Source organism: Chrysemys picta, chromosome 7 (genome assembly GCF_011386835.1).
Source record: "Chrysemys picta bellii isolate R12L10 chromosome 7, ASM1138683v2, whole genome shotgun sequence".
In the NCBI taxonomy this organism is placed as follows: domain Eukaryota; kingdom Metazoa; phylum Chordata; order Testudines; family Emydidae; genus Chrysemys; species Chrysemys picta.
The window spans coordinates 28,065,341-28,085,431 of record NC_088797.1 but is presented as its reverse complement, the minus strand read 5'-3'; the positions used below and the strand labels follow the sequence as shown (position 1 = coordinate 28,085,431).

At 39.4% G+C, this 20,091-nt stretch overlaps 2 protein-coding genes across 3 annotated transcripts in view; both read right to left on the bottom strand.

Moving 5' to 3' along the window:
- TKT (transketolase) overlaps positions 1 to 6,999 on the bottom strand; it is a 47,701-nt gene extending 40,702 nt beyond the window's left edge. The window contains exons 1-2 of one of the 2 annotated variants that reach the window (XM_065551042.1): positions 6,832 to 6,999; positions 6,299 to 6,343 (exon numbers count right to left, since the gene is read on the bottom strand). In XM_065551042.1, the coding sequence (XP_065407114.1) occupies positions 6,299 to 6,343; positions 6,832 to 6,917 (131 nt within the window). In that variant the 5' untranslated portion in view covers positions 6,918 to 6,999. The remainder of the gene's footprint in view (positions 1 to 6,298; positions 6,344 to 6,831) is intronic. The other variant, XM_065551043.1, reaches the window with a different exon arrangement.
- A 4,349-nt stretch (positions 7,000 to 11,348) lies between these two features.
- The window catches only part of DCP1A (decapping mRNA 1A), a 59,256-nt gene continuing 50,513 nt past the window's right edge, over positions 11,349 to 20,091 (bottom strand). The window contains exons 9-10 of the mRNA XM_005293207.5: positions 17,353 to 17,571; positions 11,349 to 15,483 (exon numbers count right to left, since the gene is read on the bottom strand). Coding sequence (XP_005293264.1) covers positions 15,406 to 15,483; positions 17,353 to 17,571 — 297 coding nt within the window. The 3' untranslated portion in view covers positions 11,349 to 15,405. The remainder of the gene's footprint in view (positions 15,484 to 17,352; positions 17,572 to 20,091) is intronic.

Below are 20,091 nucleotides of genomic sequence, written 5' to 3'. Positions count from 1 at the left end.
AACTAGGAACTGTAAAAATTGATAGGGAAGCAGAAGGACAAGGGGAAAAATCTATGGCCTGCATAGTTAAGGAAAATAAGGATTTTTTTAAAAAAGTATATTAGGAACAAAAGGCATGTTAGCAGTTCATTACTAGATGGAAATGATAGACTTGTCAATAAAAGAGAAAAGGCACAAGTGTTCAATAAATATTTTTGTTCTGTATTTGGGAAAAAGCTAGGTGATGTATTCTTATCTTATGGTGATGAAATACTTTGCATTTCAACTAACACTAACTAAAGAGGATGTTAAATAGCAGATACTGAAGTTAGATATTTTTAAATCAGCAAATCTGGATAACTTTCATTCAAGAGTTTTAAAAGAGCTGGCCAAGGAGCTCTCTGAACCATTATTGTTCATTATGAATAAGTCCTGGAACACTGGTGAAGTTCCAGAGGACTGGAAGAAAGCTGACCACCCACCATCAGTCCCCCCATCAGCTCCCCCCAGCACCTCCTGCCCGCCACAGGCCCCGCGGATCAACACCTCCCCCTCCCTGCCAGTGCCTCCCACCTGCTGCACTCACCTGTTCTGTGGTTTGCAGGAGCGCTGGAGGGAAGAGTGAGGGCACAGTGTGCTTGGGGGAGGGAGTGGAATGGGGTGGGAAGAGGTGGGGCAGGGTCTGGGGGGGAAGGGGTAGAGTGGGGGCAGGGCCTGGGGCAGAGTGGGGGGGTCGAGCACCTCTCGGCACATTAGAAAGTCGGCACCTCTAAGTAGTAGTACAGAGGTTCTATTACATCTGTATTTGGCAGTGGGGCGACTTCTACTGGAATACTGTGTCCAGTTCTAGTGTCCACACTTCAAGAAGGATGTTGGAAAGGATTGGAATAGATGCTTTATAGTGAGAAACTCCAGGAGCTCAATCTGTTAAGATTAACAAAGAGAAGGATAAGGGGTGACTTGATCAGAGTCTGTAAGTACCTACATGGGGAACAAATATTTGACAATGGGTTCTTTAATCTAGCAGACAAAGGTCTAACAAGACCCAATTGGTGGAAGTTGAAGATAGACAAATTTAGACTAGAAACAAGGCATAAATTATTAACAGTGTGGGTAATTAATCATTGGAACAACTTACCAAAAGTGGTGGTGGATTCTTCATCACTGGAAATCTTTAAATCAAGATTGCATGTTTTTATAAAGGAGATGCTGCTCTAGTTCAAACAGGAATTAATTCAGGGAAGTCCTATGGCTTGCCTCATGTAGGTCAGGCTAAATGATTCACAATGATCCTCACTGGTCTTATATAATCTATGAATCTCCAAGAGATAATATCTGAAGGAAAAAGCAATTTTTGACTTAATCAAATGCTTCAAAGTTTAATATTAAATCAGTTCTTCCTCCACTACCCTTTCCTTGCATCTCAATTTCGTACTCCCTCTGTTATTACTAATTATATAAGCTTGTGAACCATGTTATATGACTGTAAGTAACAACACATTCAGGTATTTGAAAATGTATTTTTAATGAGCGGTTACATAAAATGATGCATCATTCACCTCATGCCATGTCAGAGGCCAATACTGGTGTGTACCAGTGACATCAATTCAAAACCAGGCCCTAATCTTTAAGGCTTTCAACAAGTTAAGTTTCAGCCTCTCCATCCATAACTGAGCTATGTTTGTGTGGGACATTGCAGCAGGAAGTGTTCACAATGAAACTCACAAGCACTGGAGATACAGCATGTTGGTCTTTTTTTGTTCTGTTTGTACAGTGCCTAGCACTGTAATACAAATAATAAATAATGGACAATAGGGCTCACTGGAAGAAATCACACACACACACACACACACACACACACACCCTCCTTCCTGTTTAATCATTTTCAGGCCATGTTGAAGATTCATCTTTTTGCAAAAGTTTTCACACAATAACCTAAGATAAGGAACAACCAGCGGAGTCCAACATCACAACCAGGAAAAGGGAACAAAGTTGCCAAACCTAGGAATAGCAAAGGGCAGAATCCACTCAGCATCACTACCTGGCTGCAAACACTCCCATTGCCAGTAGTTTCAACAGACTGCCCTTGATCCTGCTTCTAGCCAGCCTGTGCTGCAGCCTACATCTGCTCCTGCCTCAGAGGGCCGCCTGGGGATTCTGACCACTATTGTAACCATGAGCTAGAAACTCAAAATAAGTTTCCTGCTTCCTGCATAAGAAAAATTGTTGTGCTCATATTAGCACCTTTTAGAGACCCCCCATCCTAAACTCTGTTCTTGCTGTAATTGTGCAAACAGCACAGCAATGAATGTGGCTCTGTGTGACATAAATAGAGGCAACTCCACTGATTTCAGTGGGCGCTTCAGATGCTCCGCACCACTGAAAGTCAGGCCACTCATTTAGATATCTAAATATGGAGTTAGTTGCTTAACTTTTGTCCTAGCTTTAACATTTTAACCTAAATCAAATTCCACAACCAAAAAGTAATAAGGCTGCTGACTGGCAAATATGTCCTTACCTAGCACATCATCTACAAAACCTAAGCACTTAAGAGCAAGGACATAAATAATTAAGGACATTACGCACCTTCTATATAAGCACATTATTAACTTCAAGTATAAAGTAAAGTAATGTACAAAAGCTCTGGGTGAGACCCTCACCTCCACTCCAGCCCCTTAATACCAAGCAAGAGGCCTAAAATGGTGTAAAGGACGCCCAAAAGTCCAGTGTCAGGCCATGGGAGGGATTCCCTCATTACAGACACTGCAGAGGACAGCTGTTAGGCTCTCCTCCAAGGACCCCCTTGCAAGTCCGAATTGTCAGGAGGCATGCCAAGGGCAGGAAGGGAGTGTTTGGGCTGGGGCTGCAGCTTGGAACAATTGTAGAGATTCTGGGCTGTGGCTCATAGGGGAGCTGTAACGTAGCCTGGCCTAGGGAGTCTATGTAAATTATGCTGGGGGAAAGGGGGCCTCTCCCATGCCTGTAGCAGCCCAGGATCAAGAGGGCACAAAAGGAACTTAAAGCCACCATAGCCACACGCCCCGCCCCCAGGCTGTGCTGCACCTTCACGCTCTTCAGGTTCTTTCACCAGTGGATCTCAAAATACAAAACCCATTTTAAAAAGTGCTTGTTCAAATAGATGACACATTCTGTAAGAGGAAACTCCAAGATCTAGCACAGGATTCTCAAACTCAATTTACCTTAGGGCCAGTGCCAGTCCTCAAATCCTCCCAGAACCCGCCCCCCCAAAAAAACTCCCCCCCCCCCCACCTGCCTAAGGCTCTGGGACAGAGTTTGGGTGGGGGAGGGGGTAGGGGATTGGGGTGCAGGCTCAGAGGGAGTTTGGGGGCAGGAGAGTTATGGGGGAGGGGGTGCAGGCTCTGGTAGGGAGTTCGGGGTGGGAGGGGTGTGTGGGAAGGGAGTGGGGGTGCAGGCTCTGGGAGGGGGTTGGGGTGCGGCGCTTACCTGGGGCTCCAAGGCGGGGCAGGCCGGGGGCCTCTGCGTGCTTCTGCCCCCAGGCACCTCCCCTGTAGAGTCCCATCAGCCGCAGGGGCGCTCGGGCCTGAGGCAGCGCACGGAGGCACAGCCACACCCCGGGGCCACAGGGAGGAGGCCAGCAGCCACTGGAGCGAGCAGGCAGACGCCACTCAGCTCTGCTGCACTGCCAGGGCCCGAGTGGGGAGCGCCCGGGGGCGACAGGTGGGGTCAAGGGAGAGACCCGGCCCCAAAACTGCTGGAGCCCTGTGGGCCACATTGGGGAGGCTCGCGGGCTGCAGATGGCCCGCGGGCCAGGAGTTTGAGACCCCTGATCTAGCAAAACAACAATTACAACTGCCTCTCCCACTAAAAGGCTCCCTTGACCCGTGGAGAACACGCGCAAGTCGTTTTTTCAGATCAGGTAACTGGTGAATGTAATTTAAGTGACTTGCTAAAGATTACGTAGAAAATTTGCCACAGAGCTGAGAAAAGAGCCTCATCTCTGAGATAGAGCATGAGGGTCCAGTATGGGTCTGCTAACACACACAGGACTTGAGCGCAGGAGCTAAAGGAAGGTATCTGTTCACGGTTATCTACATAAACACTCTTATGCTCTTTCTAAGGAGCAACCAACAGCCCATAGAGTACAACATGCTCATGCAGGGCCTGAACCTGCTCCCAAAGGCAGCAATGGTAAATAAACTCCCACTGAAATCACTGGGAACAGGACAGAGCCCAAGGATAGCTGCACAAAAAATGTATTCATATTTTTGCTTAACTTCAACCTGTTTTCTTCAAATATAGCTGGCCCAGGAGTTTAAGGAGATTTAATTTTCTAGAAAGCTTGGAGGATAACTTACCAGCTGTTTTTGAGCTAGAGGGACCCAAACAGATGTTAGAGAAAAAAAAAAATTCAAGTCAAGGTATATTTTAAATGACCTCTTACTCAAAAATTATGTGATTTTTTTTAAACTTTGCAGAAAACAAGTCAACAAGAATAATTCTTTGTTTTCGGGGTAAATCTGGCAATTTCCAGACCAAACCTATTTTCCAAGCCAAAATATTAAGGGGCAAAACAGCTTTATATTTGAAGCTTGTTGCAGCCTTTACACAGGGAGACTACCACCCTTTCCCTAATGAATGGATAGTCCATTGAAAACTGCTGCAGACACACATACACAGTCTTCCATCTCATCATAGTGTTGCAGGAATCCCATTAATGAGTTACTTTGGATAACAGATGCAATCCAATTCCTAAGCACAAAGTGGGTAGTTTACAGAAGTGTTTCAGCTAGAGACTGACCCAAGTTGCAAAATTTAGCACCAGATCTAGATTTCAAATGCTGCAAAGTTTGGGGCTATTTGGATCTAGGGTTTTGATTCAGCCACTCTGATTTCAGCCTTACTTATGAAGATCTTTGCTTGTGCTTGTTTAAGCCAAGCCTTTACCTCTATCTGATCACAGTTTTAGTTAGATAAACGTTAGCAAATCTCTACACTACACACACTTTTAAAAGTAACTTCATTACATCTACAGAGTAGCTGTCTGACATTTGACTCATGATAAGTAAACAAACTAGTTCCCCCTCATTCAAACAGTCTAGGAATTTGCTTTGTCATTATAGGCTGGCATATCTGATCAGGACTCACTGTTTAAAGGAATATCTACGTTCAAATGACTGAACTCCATAGTTAAAGATCTTGTTACCAAAAATGGAATAACTTACTCTGTGTAAATAAGGAGACATTATTTAAAAAAAAAAAAAAAAAACAACCAACTGTTTCCTGTTTACAGTATAAATAGAAAGGAGAAGGGGAACAGGACACGCATCTACAACAGCCAAATTAAGACTTTTTTTTGTTCAATGTTTGTACAGTACCTAACACAATGGTGTCCTTGTTTATGACTGGGGCTCATCGGCAACTCCTGCTATACTACTAATAAATAAATAAATCAGATTTCCCATTTACATTATGTCATACTCTGTAAAACTACAATGGGAGAAATCCTGGCCCTATTGAAATAAATGGGAGTTTGGCATTGACTTCAGTGGGGCCAAGATTTCACGCAATGTGTTTTCCTGGAAAAGGGATTTCAGTTTCTTTCCTACAACATAACAGATTTGGGGATTATTGTTCCTCTTGGAAAGAGCAGCAGGAGAGGAGGCCCTTTGGGAGTAGGGCTGGCTAGGGCCCAAATTCTTGCCCCAATTATGCAAGCCATTGTGAAGCGCCAAACCACGACACCGGTGCAAAGATCCATTGATTTCAGCCTTGGATGGAACAGCCTGCAAAAATAGGGTCTAAGCAGTTTAATATGTATCATTTAGCAAAGCAACAAATAAAGGGGCAATTCGGGAGATGAAAACTATCTCCAAATATTGAACAGTGTAGGCATCAACGATGGAGGAAAAAAATTAGATGCAAGGGAACACAAACACAGTAATGAACTAAACATGTGGAAAGGAAAGTTTTGGGTATTAGAAAAAAATTCCTTACAGTGAAATCTATCAGATTGGAGATTAGTCTCCCCAGTGGAGGAGTAGAAGCCTTGTTGCTTGGCATTTTAGAAGTAAACTGGACAATACACTAGAAAAATATACTGTGGATCACAATCCCACATTGGTAAGGAGATGGAATAGAAAGTCTTGTAGGCCTTCCTCCACCCTTCTCTGATTTCTACAAAGTGGGGCAGGATGCGGGAGCTATATGCTCTCTAGAGTAAGAGCACATAAGGACTCTGCTAGCATCACATTAGAGCATCTCTCTCGTGGTTACTCTCAGAGCCTCTTGATTTATTTAGGTAAGAAATAAACACAAGCTGTACATTTATATCACATACCTGCATGCTTTAAGTAAGGCCCAAGGCCAAGTGCCTTCAATCAACCTGAAAAGGAAGCATATTCCTTATGCCTTTGTGATTAGACTTCCTGCAATGCATTTTATAGAATTGTACTACTTACATTTTAAATAGGAAAAAAACCCTCCAGATTTATTTATGAAAAATGAGAGGCTGAGCCAATTCACTAGGAACAACTTCTTTCTTAGCAAGAGCTACAGATTTTGGGCTCTAAAGAAAGAACCATCAGCAAAGAAATAGGAATTGGATATGCCATTAGTCTGGCAACTCCATTATCCTGCTTCAGGATATCTGAAGGCTAAAAAAAAATCCATAATGGACCTGGCAAATAGTTCAGTGCTACCACAGCACAGACTGGGGAAGGGAGGTCATGCCCAACCCAGCTTGGTTATCAATGTATGGACTGAAATATTCTGGATTCCTCAATGTGAACCTCATTTCATCCTCAGCCACTAAACCCTGGTAAATCACCCAAAGGAGGCATGCAGCAGCCCAGGAATGAAATGGTAACTTACAGCAAAGCGATTGGTTTCTTCTGTGTTCCATGTAACATCTTTGTATTTCTCATGTATCCCTTATCACCTCTCTCCATATTTCCCATCTACATTTTGCATCAACTCTTTTCTGTTGTTTACCCGCACTTCTATTTCCTGTTTGCTCTCCTTTTATTGTACCTCACTCCTAAAGCTCTCCTTTAAAATGTGTTAATGATTGACAGAAGAGCCTCCTCTCTTTCTCACTGCTTAACTGGCCCTACCGGGAGTCCTGCACAAAGAAGGAACTTAATGGAAAGCACAAGAAAATTGGAAGACATGTATAAACATTTTACAAACAAAATTATTAGTGCACTAATTCAAAGGGATTGACACAATGGTCAATAGCCTGATTTAGATAATATAAGATGTAAAACTAGAGTAACAGATCAGAATATGGCCGCACATGTCAGTTCTATACGTTAGTGAAAGTTAACATCTGTAGGGAGACTTTCAGATATTTATATATGTACATTTAATGTTTATCTGTCAGATAAAATAAATCCTTAATAGAAATTAACTTTGATAGGGTAAGATTGTTTAATGTAGCTAATTACATTAGCCTATCAGCCTTCTCCTAGGGATGGGCAAACAGTTTGGTATTAACTAGTTTTAATCTTTGCCCATCCCACAAATCTTTGATAAGGGGTTTGAAGGTACAATCGAGCAAAGAAAAATGGACTCGAAATTTCCTAGTTTCAGTCTGGATGGAGGTGGAGAGAGCGCATAGGAGTGCTATTCTCATGAGATTTCCAAGTTGGCCTAGACTAGTAGACAGGGCCGGCTCCAGGGTTTTGGCCGCCCCAAGCAGCCAAAAAAAAGAGAAAAGAAAAGAAAAGAAAAGAAAAAAGCCGCTATCGCAATCTGCGGCAGCAATTCAGCGGAAGGTCCTTCGCTCCGAGTGGGAGTGAGGGACCGTCCGCCGAATTGCCGGACCTGCCGCCCCTCTCCGGAGTGGCCGCCCCAAGCACCTGCTTGCCAAGCTGGTGCCTGGAGCCGGCCCTGCTAGTAAACCTGTCAGGTCAGAGAAATGATAGTAATTATTAATAACAACACTTACAACTTAAGAAAGACAAGAGAGTTCATCTCTGTGGAACAGTTTAGGTTGCTCATCTTTACAGGAAAACAGCAGAGTAGCATACACGGGATTCTAATCATGATGTCTACTTGCAAAGATGAGGAAGCTACTTAAAAAAAAACGTTTATCTGACATATAATACAATATTTAAAGCAACAAGGAAGAAGCCACCATCTTCACTCTTGGAAAGTAGAATTTCATGAAACAGAATGGAGACAGACAAATCAAGTTCCGACTAGCAAGCATTGAAAACAGTTTAAAAGTTATTTTAAGGTGTATTTTTTAATGCTTGGATTAATTTAAGAACTGCTTAAATGCATTGTTAAAGAAGTTTTAAAAATAAAAGCACACAATTCATTTTCAACTTTTAAATGAAAGGGAGAAAAATCCACCTATTTCATGAAACAACGTTTGTAACTGGGAGAAGGGAGGGTAGCAGTTTTTCTGTCCTCTGATACAGTGATAGGATATTGGTGAGCCCCACGGCAATCCAGTCACTTTGTAGGGTGTGAGGCATAACAAGTATATTGTTGTACAATGGATCACATCCTAAAGTGGTGTAAATGAGCATGGCTTTACTGAAGTCAGTAAAGATGTTGCTATTTACACAAGCTGAGGATCTGTCACAATGTTTTCTTTATCAGAGGGGTAGCCGTGTTAGTCTGAATCTGTAAGAAGCAACAGAGGGTCCTGTGGCACCTTTAAGACTAACAGATGTATTGGAGCATAAGCTTTCGTGGGTAAGAACCTCACTTCTTCTTGCATCTGAAGAAATGTTTTCTTTAGCATGTGCTATTTGTAAGTGCCACAGCATATATGTATTTCATCCTCTAACCCCATCAGAATTTACCTCAAAATTCAATTGGAAGAGTCAGATTTCAGTGGATGAATTTTCTATGCCCTAATTCTATTTCATGAAACTCTGCCTCCTGCTGGGAAGTACAATGCAACATCACTAAGCGGTTAGACCTCAGAGTCACATAGTCCAGTTCATTGGAGGGAGGTATTAAAACAGTGACAGGTATTTCAAAATTCACTGGGAAATTCATTTTCATATATTTCGTTTTGGTAGATATTTCATTCTCTAAGAGGCATTAGAGAAAAGTGTAGTTTTCCTTTCAGCTACTTGGTTAGCCTGGAAAGGAGCGAGCTAGCCCCCGCATTTGGAACATTTACAAACACAGATGAGGGTGTACTTCGTTGCTGGACAGCACCTGCTGAAGGAAGACCAGAAAGCAGAGCCCCAAGCTCCCAGCCTCCCACCTGTTTCTCCATAATACTGTAACCACCTTTCTTTATTTGATTTTTGACACATGCTTCCACCCCAACTCACTCAGAAAATATGCTTGTCCATTGCAGAGTCCAAACTGACATGTGAGATGGGAGGCCAGAGGAAAAAAAATTGGCCCAAATTTGAGGTGAATTTTATTTACACAGTGGATGATATAGTTTAGATGCAGGACAATATAATTCTTCACTGAATCTCTATAAAAGAGAAGAGACTGTGCCCACAGTACTCAATCCTCCGCCTCTGTGTTGACTGTTGTACGCAACAAATTTGACATGGCAAGCAAAGCCAGAATTCAGGCCACTATGTCTGTTATTTTGTTTTCATGACTATTCCATAAAAGTTATCACTCTCCTACTGGAAGGCTGCCATGCAAGGCAATCAGAAAGGACCTGTTTGCATATATAGTACAGTTCCCAGTCCACTAACAGCTACAAAGATAGCATCATCCTGTTTTTAGATACAGTTCGGCCTCTTCAACGTGTAAGTTACATCCCCTTAGACGTATTTAGACTGACTAATTTGTTGGGAGACTGGGTGTAAGTAGATTCAAGAGACGGAATTTAATGCAAGGGCATCTAACTTACTCCACCTGACATATAACTTCTGAATTTGTCCCTTTGTCTGTCTCAATTTCCCCATCTGATTTATCTTACGACAATTAAATAATGTTTGTAAGGAATATGTGAAGAATTTTATAATATTGTTTATGTTCTATTTCAGCTGAAAATAAGTTTGGCATTCAAGATGCAAAGGAGAATCCATAAAAAAAAACATCTTCATAAAAGGGAAAGTTAGTTTTATAGTGAAATCGTGCTACAAGATTTTGTTGCAAATAAATTAAGATTACCAAAACTATAATAAAAAGAACAGGCATACTTGTGGCACCTTAGAGACTAACAAATTTATTTGAGCATAAGCTTTTGTGGGCTACAGCCCACTTCATCAGATGTATAGAATGGAACATATAGTAAGAAATATATATGCATAGAAAGAACATGAAAAGGTGGAAGTAGCCATACCAACTGTAAGAGGCTAATTAATTAAGATGAGCTATTATCAGCAGGAGAAAAAAAAAACTTTTGTAGTGATAATCAAGATGGCCCATTTTAGACAATTGACAAGAAGGTGTGAGGATACATAATATGGGGAAATAGATTCAATTTGTGTAATGACCCAGCCACTCCCAGTCTCTATTCTAACCCAAGTTAATGGTATCTAGTTTGCAAATTAATTCTAGTTCAGCAGTTTCTTGTTGGAATCTGTTTTTGAAGCTTTTCTGTTGCAAAATTGCCACCTTTAAGTCTGTTACTCAGTGACCAGAGAGGTTGAAGTGTTCTCATTCTGTTTTTTGAATGTTATGCTTGAATAGAGACTGGGAGTGGCTGGGTCATTACACAAATTGAATCTATTTCCCAATGTTAAGTATCCTCACACCTTCTTGTCAACTGTCTGGAATGGGCCATCTTGATTATCACTACAAAAGTATTTTTTCTCCTGCTGCTAACAGCTCATCTTAATTAATTAGCCTCTTAGAGTTGGTATGGCAACTTCCACCTTTTCATGTTTTCTGTACGTATATATATCTTCTTACTATATGTTCCATTCTATGCATCTGATGAAGTGGGCTGTAGCCCACAAAAGCTTATGCTCACATAAATTTGTTAGTCTCTAAGGTGCCACAAGTACCCCTGTTCTTTTTGCGGATACAGACTAACACGGCTGCTACTCTGAAAACTATTATAATTCACCAGTGGTTTGGGCAGCACAGTATTACCATAATCAATTAGTATGGAGTGACAGTTGCTGAATTAATCCAGACCACCAAGTCTAAATCTAAACTGTTTCCGATTAATATTTGGTTTCTCAAGTGTCACACATCTGCTAGAATGGATGAGAAGGGTACTACAAAAATTATATATTAGGATGGAAGCCAATGGAAGCAACTGCAGTAGTAGCAACACAGATCTTATAGATTTACTTCTTAGAACAGGATGAAGATTGGTTGGTTTGCCGAATTCAAAATCTAAAATTTAAGGCACCAAGATGGATGACCCCAATGAACCTTTTGAGTTTACACTTATAGCTAGTTTCCATCTCTGCAAATGAAATAAAACACCGGAAGATCGTAAGAGGTGCTGAAATATTTGCTTTTGAAATTTTATTACAAAAATATATTTGCAAACATACAAAATTTTGGATGAAAAATGCTAATTCTTAAACATTTATGCAATAACTTAATATTTGCAAACATACATAGATGGTATAAAGAAGTCCATACCATAATGTTAGTGATGCAGTATCTATGTTTACTGACTTTAAAAAACTTGTTTGCATACCATATGTTTCCAGAAATCATTACTAAAAACCCCAATGTCTTGAGCATCTTCATACTGTAAGAACATGCAAGTAAATAATAACTGGTGCAGTTGAAAGTGGTAAAAAATAATAATAATAATCTGACAGTTAAAAATGCATACTTTACATTTTAAAACACCCCCCACCAATGTGCCCAAGCACAGAATAGATACAAATAAATAGACCATCAGGGAAAGATATTGCAATTTTTTCCAATTTAAAGTGGAAGGAAGATATTGCATCTTAACATTTTCACAACAATGTCAGACTAAACTGAGGTGAAATATATTGCACACATTCCTCCTGTAAAGATATGCTGTAAGCAAGAAGCAATTCAAATAGCTGGAAAAAGTGGCTGATTTCTCACATATTTTTAAAGATAACTTTCCAAAGTAATCACTCTCTTTTGAAAGTTTCCCAGTAATTACATACTTGATTAGATGGGGCATTATAGGTTGAAGGAATGTACCAAAATGAAGCAAAACAAAATGTAGGCAAAATGAAACATGTCCAGCTGCAAATGTTCAAACATGTTGAATAGAAATACCTGGCAAGTCAAACATTTGTTATATGAAACTAAAATTAATAATTACTCTTTCAGTTTCACACTTTGCCTAAATTCTTTAGCAAATATTTTCTACTTTTACAAGATATATTGCTTCCAAATTAATAGCTGTTCGGTATTTTTCATACAACTTTGCAATATTAACTTAACAGCTACAAAACTGAGAAACAATTTTAATGTTGTGAATAATAATAAAGCTGTAAATCTTAAAACCATCATTGATTAGAAGGTTATCATTTTTAAAGTGACTTAACATTGACCATAGAAAATACGTGCTTAGACAGATAATTAATTTTGGGAATATAGTCTAAACTAATTGTTTTCACTTTCAGAACTAATGGGTACAAGTAGTAGTTTTACCAAAACAAAAAGCCACTTTAAATGATCATGTTAAGTTGCTGTGATGACCCATGGTAACTAGCTATGTATTAGCGATCAGTACATGCAGCTAACATGAATCAAGCAATGAAACAAACTTGACCATTTTAGAATACAAAAGTTTAAAATAACCAGAATAAAGCTGTCGAACAATTTCCACACTATAAAACATCTCCAGTTTTATGTTGCAGCAGAGCTTGTTTTACAATGCAGTTCTTCATTAAAGAGGTTTATCTGTTTAATCTTGTCATATTACAAAAAGCACTATCATGGCACTCTGCATATGCAGGAGACTCCTGTTCTCCCAGTGTGCGTCTGTTTATACATACAGCAGGTGGAGTCAATGTGAGTAAGAATTCAATATGAACAGAAATCAGTTGTACTCATTAGAAAGCTTGCTCAGTCACGAGGATTTAAATTCATTCTGCAAGCTGGGAAGACGACACTTTTTCAGGTTAGTAGAATATAAAAATTAAGAGAACTTGGATCTACCAACATCGTGTTGAGGTTCCTGGACAGTTATAACACAAGCACATTAAACAAAAATGTAAAATGTTTGGGGTTTAGATTATAATCAAACCCTATTGTTGCTACTTAAAATAACATTCCCTTTATCGTAAACTATTCATGACTTACAGACTTCAAATGAAAGTACAATCCATATGAGGGAAATCCTCAGTGTCCCATCATTTATATAAATCTTTGGATATGACATTTTAAAGATGAGACTGTATTTAACCGAAAATTAACAGAAATGTTTGTAATTTGTATCATCTCAGTAGCTCCTTTTCTCATTTCTATACTTGGGAACTCATCCTTCCATCCACCCTCCTTTTCAAGTTAGTAGAAATGCTCATAAAAGTCAAGAAAATACTGCTTCAGTCTTTGCTGAAGCCTGAGAAAGACACCTGTTTGAGGGTCTTGGTTATTGTCCACTAGGACTATATCCAAGAGCACTGCTCTCTAGTTTGGCATTTTTTCCTGTTCTTTCTCCTCCCAAAAGGTCCTCACAAGTTTTATTTGGATCAGGTGTATGGGTTTAGATAAACTAATCAAATTCACATTGCTTTGTGAATGCTATTATAATTCTAGTAGGTGAATAGGAAGGTCACCTTCTTCCTTACAAAGTCCAGAAAGTCTTTGTTGCTGAATTCAAATGCTACCATTAATGCTAATATATTTCTTGGTAAATACGCATGATCACTAGCATGTTTCCCTGAATTCTGCACACTAACATAAAAATACTAAATATTTTAAATTGAAAACAGAGTTCAAAGGCTGAAAAACTCTTCAGAAGGCAGATTTTGCCAAACAAAAATCTTTTCTTTTCAAAAACAAAGTTCAAAGTAAAATAGTTATTAGACATGAAAAAGGCAAACAAACATTTTGTTATAACTGTAAGAAACCCACTGATTTGTGATGGAGTCACAATTAAAGCTTATTTGATCATTTCCAATGAAATGACCGTGCACTCTTGACTATGTCAACATTATTACAACTAATCCCTAGGATATTCTATTTTGTAGAGCCAAACAAAACTTGTTCCTTCTTCGTTGCAATAGTGCTTGGAAAAAATAAGCAAAGCATCCTAATTGGTTAAATTTACTACAAATTATCCCTTACCAAATATACCAAGACCTCTCTACTCAAAAATCATCCCTTAAAATTACTATTGCTGGAATCAACTGAGATCTACTTTAAAGTATTACTAACTACCTTTTCATGCCATATAGAAATAAATATAAGTCACAGATAGACCAATAGCAGCATAGTAAAATATCATTAGATTCTTCTCTGACTTCAAAAGGGGAGACATGAAGAAGTCTGATTCTTACACTGGTAAATACTGAAATGGTAAACCATATGTAAGAAGTGTTCACTTTTCAACTAAACACAATGCAACACTACACAATGTGAAAAAAATTTTTGGAGGCAAGGGAGCGGGGGGTGTCAGTTTGTAATTGTTCCGCATCTGTATAGTTTTCAACACTACAGTGCCAACACAAGTGAATAATGAAACTCAATTCTGGCATTGGCTCGTCCTTAGCTTAACAGAAACAACATATTTCAAATATCATATATAGCCCCAGGGAATAGGAAAATAATAGTCTTAGAGTGATATTCTTCCCCAGATCTGATTTAAAAAATTTACAGAATCAGGCTGTTACTTAAAGAACACATGATTGCCATATCCTAGGATTGTGCGCACTTTGAATTAGATCTTTTTAGAGAAATCGAGCATATTTCATTGGACACTTGTTTGTTGCCAAAGATGCAAAACCAAAAACTAACGGAACAGTTTCAAAATAAGGATGTGCATTGGGTAAAAGCTGTTTGTTCCTCAGGAATGGGCAAAAGTATTTTTAACCCCTACCTCAAACATCTAGCTCTAAGGGCACCCAGCTCCAAGCTTGACTGCAGTATCTTCCACCAACCAACCACAGTTTATTATAAAAAATGAGCCTACCCAGCCTCTACAAAGCCCTTAGAACCAGAAGTGGGTTTTACAACTGAGTTTTGTTCTGAACTGTGTAGTGTACTGTATACCTGATAGGTTAAAAACAGCACTGCTCCCCTTAACTCTTCAATACTGAAGATAGCTAGAAATAAAAAAGGTCAGAGAAAACATTTGCACATTCACTTAATGCTAATGAAAACTCATATGCAACTAAACAACTTTTCCTTAGAAACAAAGGTTTGCTGGTGATGATCACAGTGAAACCTAGATTACTTTTAGAAGTATTTTTAAGGAATAGTCTTTCCCAACAGGTTCAAAATTCAAGACACTGAAAACTAAATATTCTTTTTAAAAAAATATTACAGCTTTATAGATGAGGCATAATTGTTTCAGAAGCAGACATATTGAAGTTAATTCAGTTCAACTGACAATTATAGTTTGATGTCTGTATTCTTGGTCAGGACTTGCAAGTAGACTTCATGAACAGTACTGAGAAAACTGGAATCATTCTGCAGGAGGGGAAAAGAGCACATGCAGAATATTAACTAAAAACATACACTTAAGTGCTGATTTTTGCTACTTAACTGTGCATAACTTAAACCTCAAGATGGAGTTTGTGTCTCTTCAGAGTGGGGAATACAGGTGACAGCCTTCAGGTTCCTGTCTAAATACGGCATATACAGACTGCACATAAAAAGTACTGCTCCCTTTGGAACCGGAACAGCACAAATAGTGTCCTCAAGATTACAGGCAGAAATCTGTGAAATCTTCCTCCAATAATAAAATAAAATAAACAAATAAATAAATAAATAAAAACTCCCCACAAAAGACTGGCAGTTAAGCTCAGTATGCAGGTTTTTCCTGGGTCAGCAAGTGTTTTTCATTGCAGCTGCAGGTCCTGCAAAAAAAGGCAGGTCATGCAAAAGAACAAAAACAGCCACCAAAGCTGATCATATGACTTACTATGGGCCCCTTCCAGTCCTAACAATTCTATCACTAGGAGCTGTGGTTCTGTAGTCTTATTTTTAGAGCTGCATTTTGTAGGCAAGACCTATTGATATCAGTGTGGAAAGAGCAAGAGAGCCCTGTTTTGCACAAAGTTTTGTGACATTGGTGTTAATTTTACAACAGAAAGAGACTAAATAATCCTCTTGCTATATGGCTCTCTCGGAGCAATAGCTCTGTTGTGATTTACTGAGGCCAGGTCTGCATTACATTGGTATAACTACATCACCAAGGGGTGGGAAAAAAATCTACATCCCTGAGCAATATAGTTATACTGACCTTGCCCCCTGTGTAGACAGTGCTATGTTGACGGGAGGACTTCTCCCATCGACAAAGCTACCGCCTCTCGCGGAGATGGATTAACTATGCCGACAGGAGAAACTCTCCTGTTGGCGTAGTAGCATCTTCACTGAAGTGCTACAGTGGTGCAATTGCTTCAGTGCAGCTGTGCTGCTACAGCGTTCTAAGTTTAGAGCTGCCCTGAGGAACATTGCAGCAGAAGTTGCAAAACAGAATTGCAGCAGAAATATTAATTGAGGCATTAAAGCACACTCATTTAAAACTTTCTAATTCGTTAATCAGAATGCCTGCTTCTATTTCAAGGTGAGCTCATGCCCCTAAAAAAGGGGCAAAGATAACTCATCTGTAACTGGAACATTTTGTTAAATAAAAATGTAATGGTCAAGTTACTTCCAGGTTGAGCTATTAATTAAATATATTTTGATTTTACATACATATTTTCAACTTCTTGTGGGCAAAATCCTGTATCAACTCACCCCTTTCAGCATAAAAACCCATAGAATGGCACAGGGACTCTGCAACTTTTCTACCCACAAATTCTGCAGACCCTGTGAGATTTACACCACTATACAGAGGTCTCTGCACAAGTCCCTGAGCTCCTTTCCACTCAGTGCAGATCCATTGGAGCTGTGCTGCCAAAGACTGCAGCCCTGAAGTCCACCCCTGGAACTCCCTTTAAGAGGGAGCTAAGCAGCAGGAGGGGCTCCATAGGAATGTTAATAAATCCTGAAGCTGCATTAACTTTTCTGCAGATTTTTACAGAGATGTATGTGGATAGAGAAGGAAGAGGCCCAATGCATGTCCCTCGTGGCTTACCCTCAGCTGTTCCCCACCTCATCACTAAACCTGGATCCCAGAGAGGAAGTAAATTGTGCCATCCTGGGAAGAAAGACACCTTGAGTCAAGGGACCATCTCTACACATGGGACCTGTGTGGAATCATCAGGCTCCCAAGAGTGCTGAGCTCTTGTAACGTCTATTGAATCCAATGGGAGTTGCCAGTGCACGGAGTCTCATTACTTGCCTCTGTATTCAGAAAAAACCCAAAGTGGTTTCATCTGATACTGACAGTACCTTTATTAGATGTATTAAGGTTTCCTGGAGCTGAGACCTACTGAGAACAGTAGGAGGCATTGTCTGAATTTCTGTTGTTCCAAGTGTTAGAGGAGAAGAGGAGCTGGCTTTATTCTCTATTTCAGTGGATTTTGTAGCTGACTGCTGGAAAACACTAGGAGACAAGAGGATTGAAGGAGTCACTGTAGTTGTGACTGTAACAAATTGTGGAGGTGCGACCTGCAAAAGAAAGGAAAATAATTAAGCACTCACATACACTGTGGAGATGAGTGCCTTTATAAGAATCTGGATGAATTAGCCATTATTGCTACATAGGTTATCTAAATAGACATTTAGAGAGTGTTTTTATATCAAACTCGGAACAGACAAATACCTATTTGGAAAGACTAACACCTATATCTGTAGATTATGGAAGAGCCTTTACCGCCTTCATAGATAAGACTGATGCATTTTACCGTTTCAGCCTATGACAGGGATGAGAAAAGTGTCTGAAGTTTTCTCTTTACTCTTCGGATGCAGATTAAATTTTTGTTAAGGTCAAATAAATCAGTTAATTAGATTAAGAACTGGGAGGATTTAAAATGGCTTCATTTGAAATCTCACTGCTGGTGTCTGTCTATGCTGTAGATCTTTTGATCATAAATTATTTTTTGGCACTTTAGGTAGTTGTACAGCTGAAAAAAATCTCATGCAAAGGCAATTTTTAAAAACAAACTAACAAATGGAACCATATACAGCATGATTTCAAAGAAGACAGGATAGAGAAAATAGATTAATCAACTACTGGGAGGCATTAGGAACCTCAGGAACTCTAGGGAATTTAGTAGCTCTTCAGGGCACTGGGACCTAGGGGTGACCATTATCATACTGAGTTCCTTAAAATGTATACCTGTAACAAGCTGGCTTTTGTAGCATATAAGACACAAAATACCAGTATAAAACATTAAAGCTTTACATGCATAAAAAGAAGTGCATTGGAGCTTAATTAGTTGAGTCATATCAGTTTGCTTTATAAATATAAAACTTTTAAGACCTGAACAAGATACAGATTTATCTTCTTTGTAGGCACAGTACTTCTCTGCAATCACTACTCTCTTGTGTTCTTAACTCCATATAAAGTAAATCAGAGTAGCAAGAACTGAGGGTTTATCTACACTTACAGCACTGCAGCTGCGCCACTGTAGCACTTAGTTAAGATGCTACCTCCACTGACAGGAGAGCGTCTCCTGTCGACATAGTGCTGTCTACATCGGGAGTTTGGTCAGTATAACCGCATACCTTCTCCTCAAGTTTAAGAGCCCCAAAATGTCAGAAGGCTAGATCTGTGTGAGGAGGGTAGGGAAAGCTCACGCTCTCAAGTAATTAATCTGAAGACTCCCTGTCACCTCAGTTTTATATTGAATATACTGATCTACCTGCTTCTTTTGCTTAGGCTTTCTGGATGACCAAAACGTTTGGGATTCATTTTGACAACCCCAACAGTTTCACCAAAGAAGGAAAGCAGAAATAAACGGCGAAACTCAAATAAAAACTTTATACACAAACAAAAAGCTTCCCTTGGAAATTTAAAATCTTATGAAAAGAAATAGGGCAAAACTATCTACCCTGAATGTTTAAATAGAGAGTCATATCAAAAGGGTTAAACCTTGCAAAATATATATTAAATTCAACATAGTAGGGAAAATACCACAGTAAGATTTAATTTGAAAATCATCAGACACATTTAAACCTGCACATTTGGTCAGTGGCACACCACCAGCACACTAAATTGTCTTTTGAGTTAAAAAGTGATGCTTTTTTTACTGTGGGCACACTGCTTAACTGATCCTTGACTTCTGGCCAATTTACAGACTGCACTGAACTGTGAACAAAGTCATTTTGCTGCCCTCCCGATTAGAGATGAACATGCTACTAAAGCAGCTTTTATATAATGCAAAAGGAATTAGAATGGCATGATTTAGTAATAGTGTTTAAAAGCCGTACCATTCATGGATTTTTGTAAAGCCACTAATCAGTTTAGATGCTGCTGGCCACCAGTAACGACTACATTTCATTGTGTATTTCATTTAGATGTAAATAATTAAATAAAAATCATTAGAGGTCAAGTATATTTTAAAAGATATGATCTTGCTTTTTGGCTACTGCTAACTATTTTCTGACTGGACTCTCAAAGTTCATTTTGATATTCTATTGACCTGGATGGTCAAAGGTTATTCTTTTGTGGTTCTAACAATCTGAAAACTGAATCTATAAAAACAGCAAGTGGTGATTACAATTATTACTGCTACCAACTGGCTACAAATTGTGCTCACAACTAGTCTGTGCTAAAGCACAATATTTTTTGGGACGCTGTCCTTCCCTTTTCCCCACATCTATTTGTCCCATCTACCTGTTATGTTTGTCTTGTCTTTTAGACTGTAAGCTGTTTGGGGATAGGGACGGTCATTTACCATGTTTGCACAGATTGAGGCCCTTAGTTATTACCCCAATATAAACATTAAGTAAAAATAATTATGGAACTATGTCGTTCTCTACTTACTGCTTCTCAATTCCACCATCTACAAATGAAAATGCTTTCAAAAACTGCTACAGGTTCAAACGGAACCTGGGATTGGAGAGTCAAGATATATTCTTTCTAGTTCATGCAACATCATCAGAATAAAAGATGATGCAGTCTGCTATTCCTGTTCATACTTCACAAAGCAGAAGAGACTAGTTCACTCTCCCATAGCACTGCAC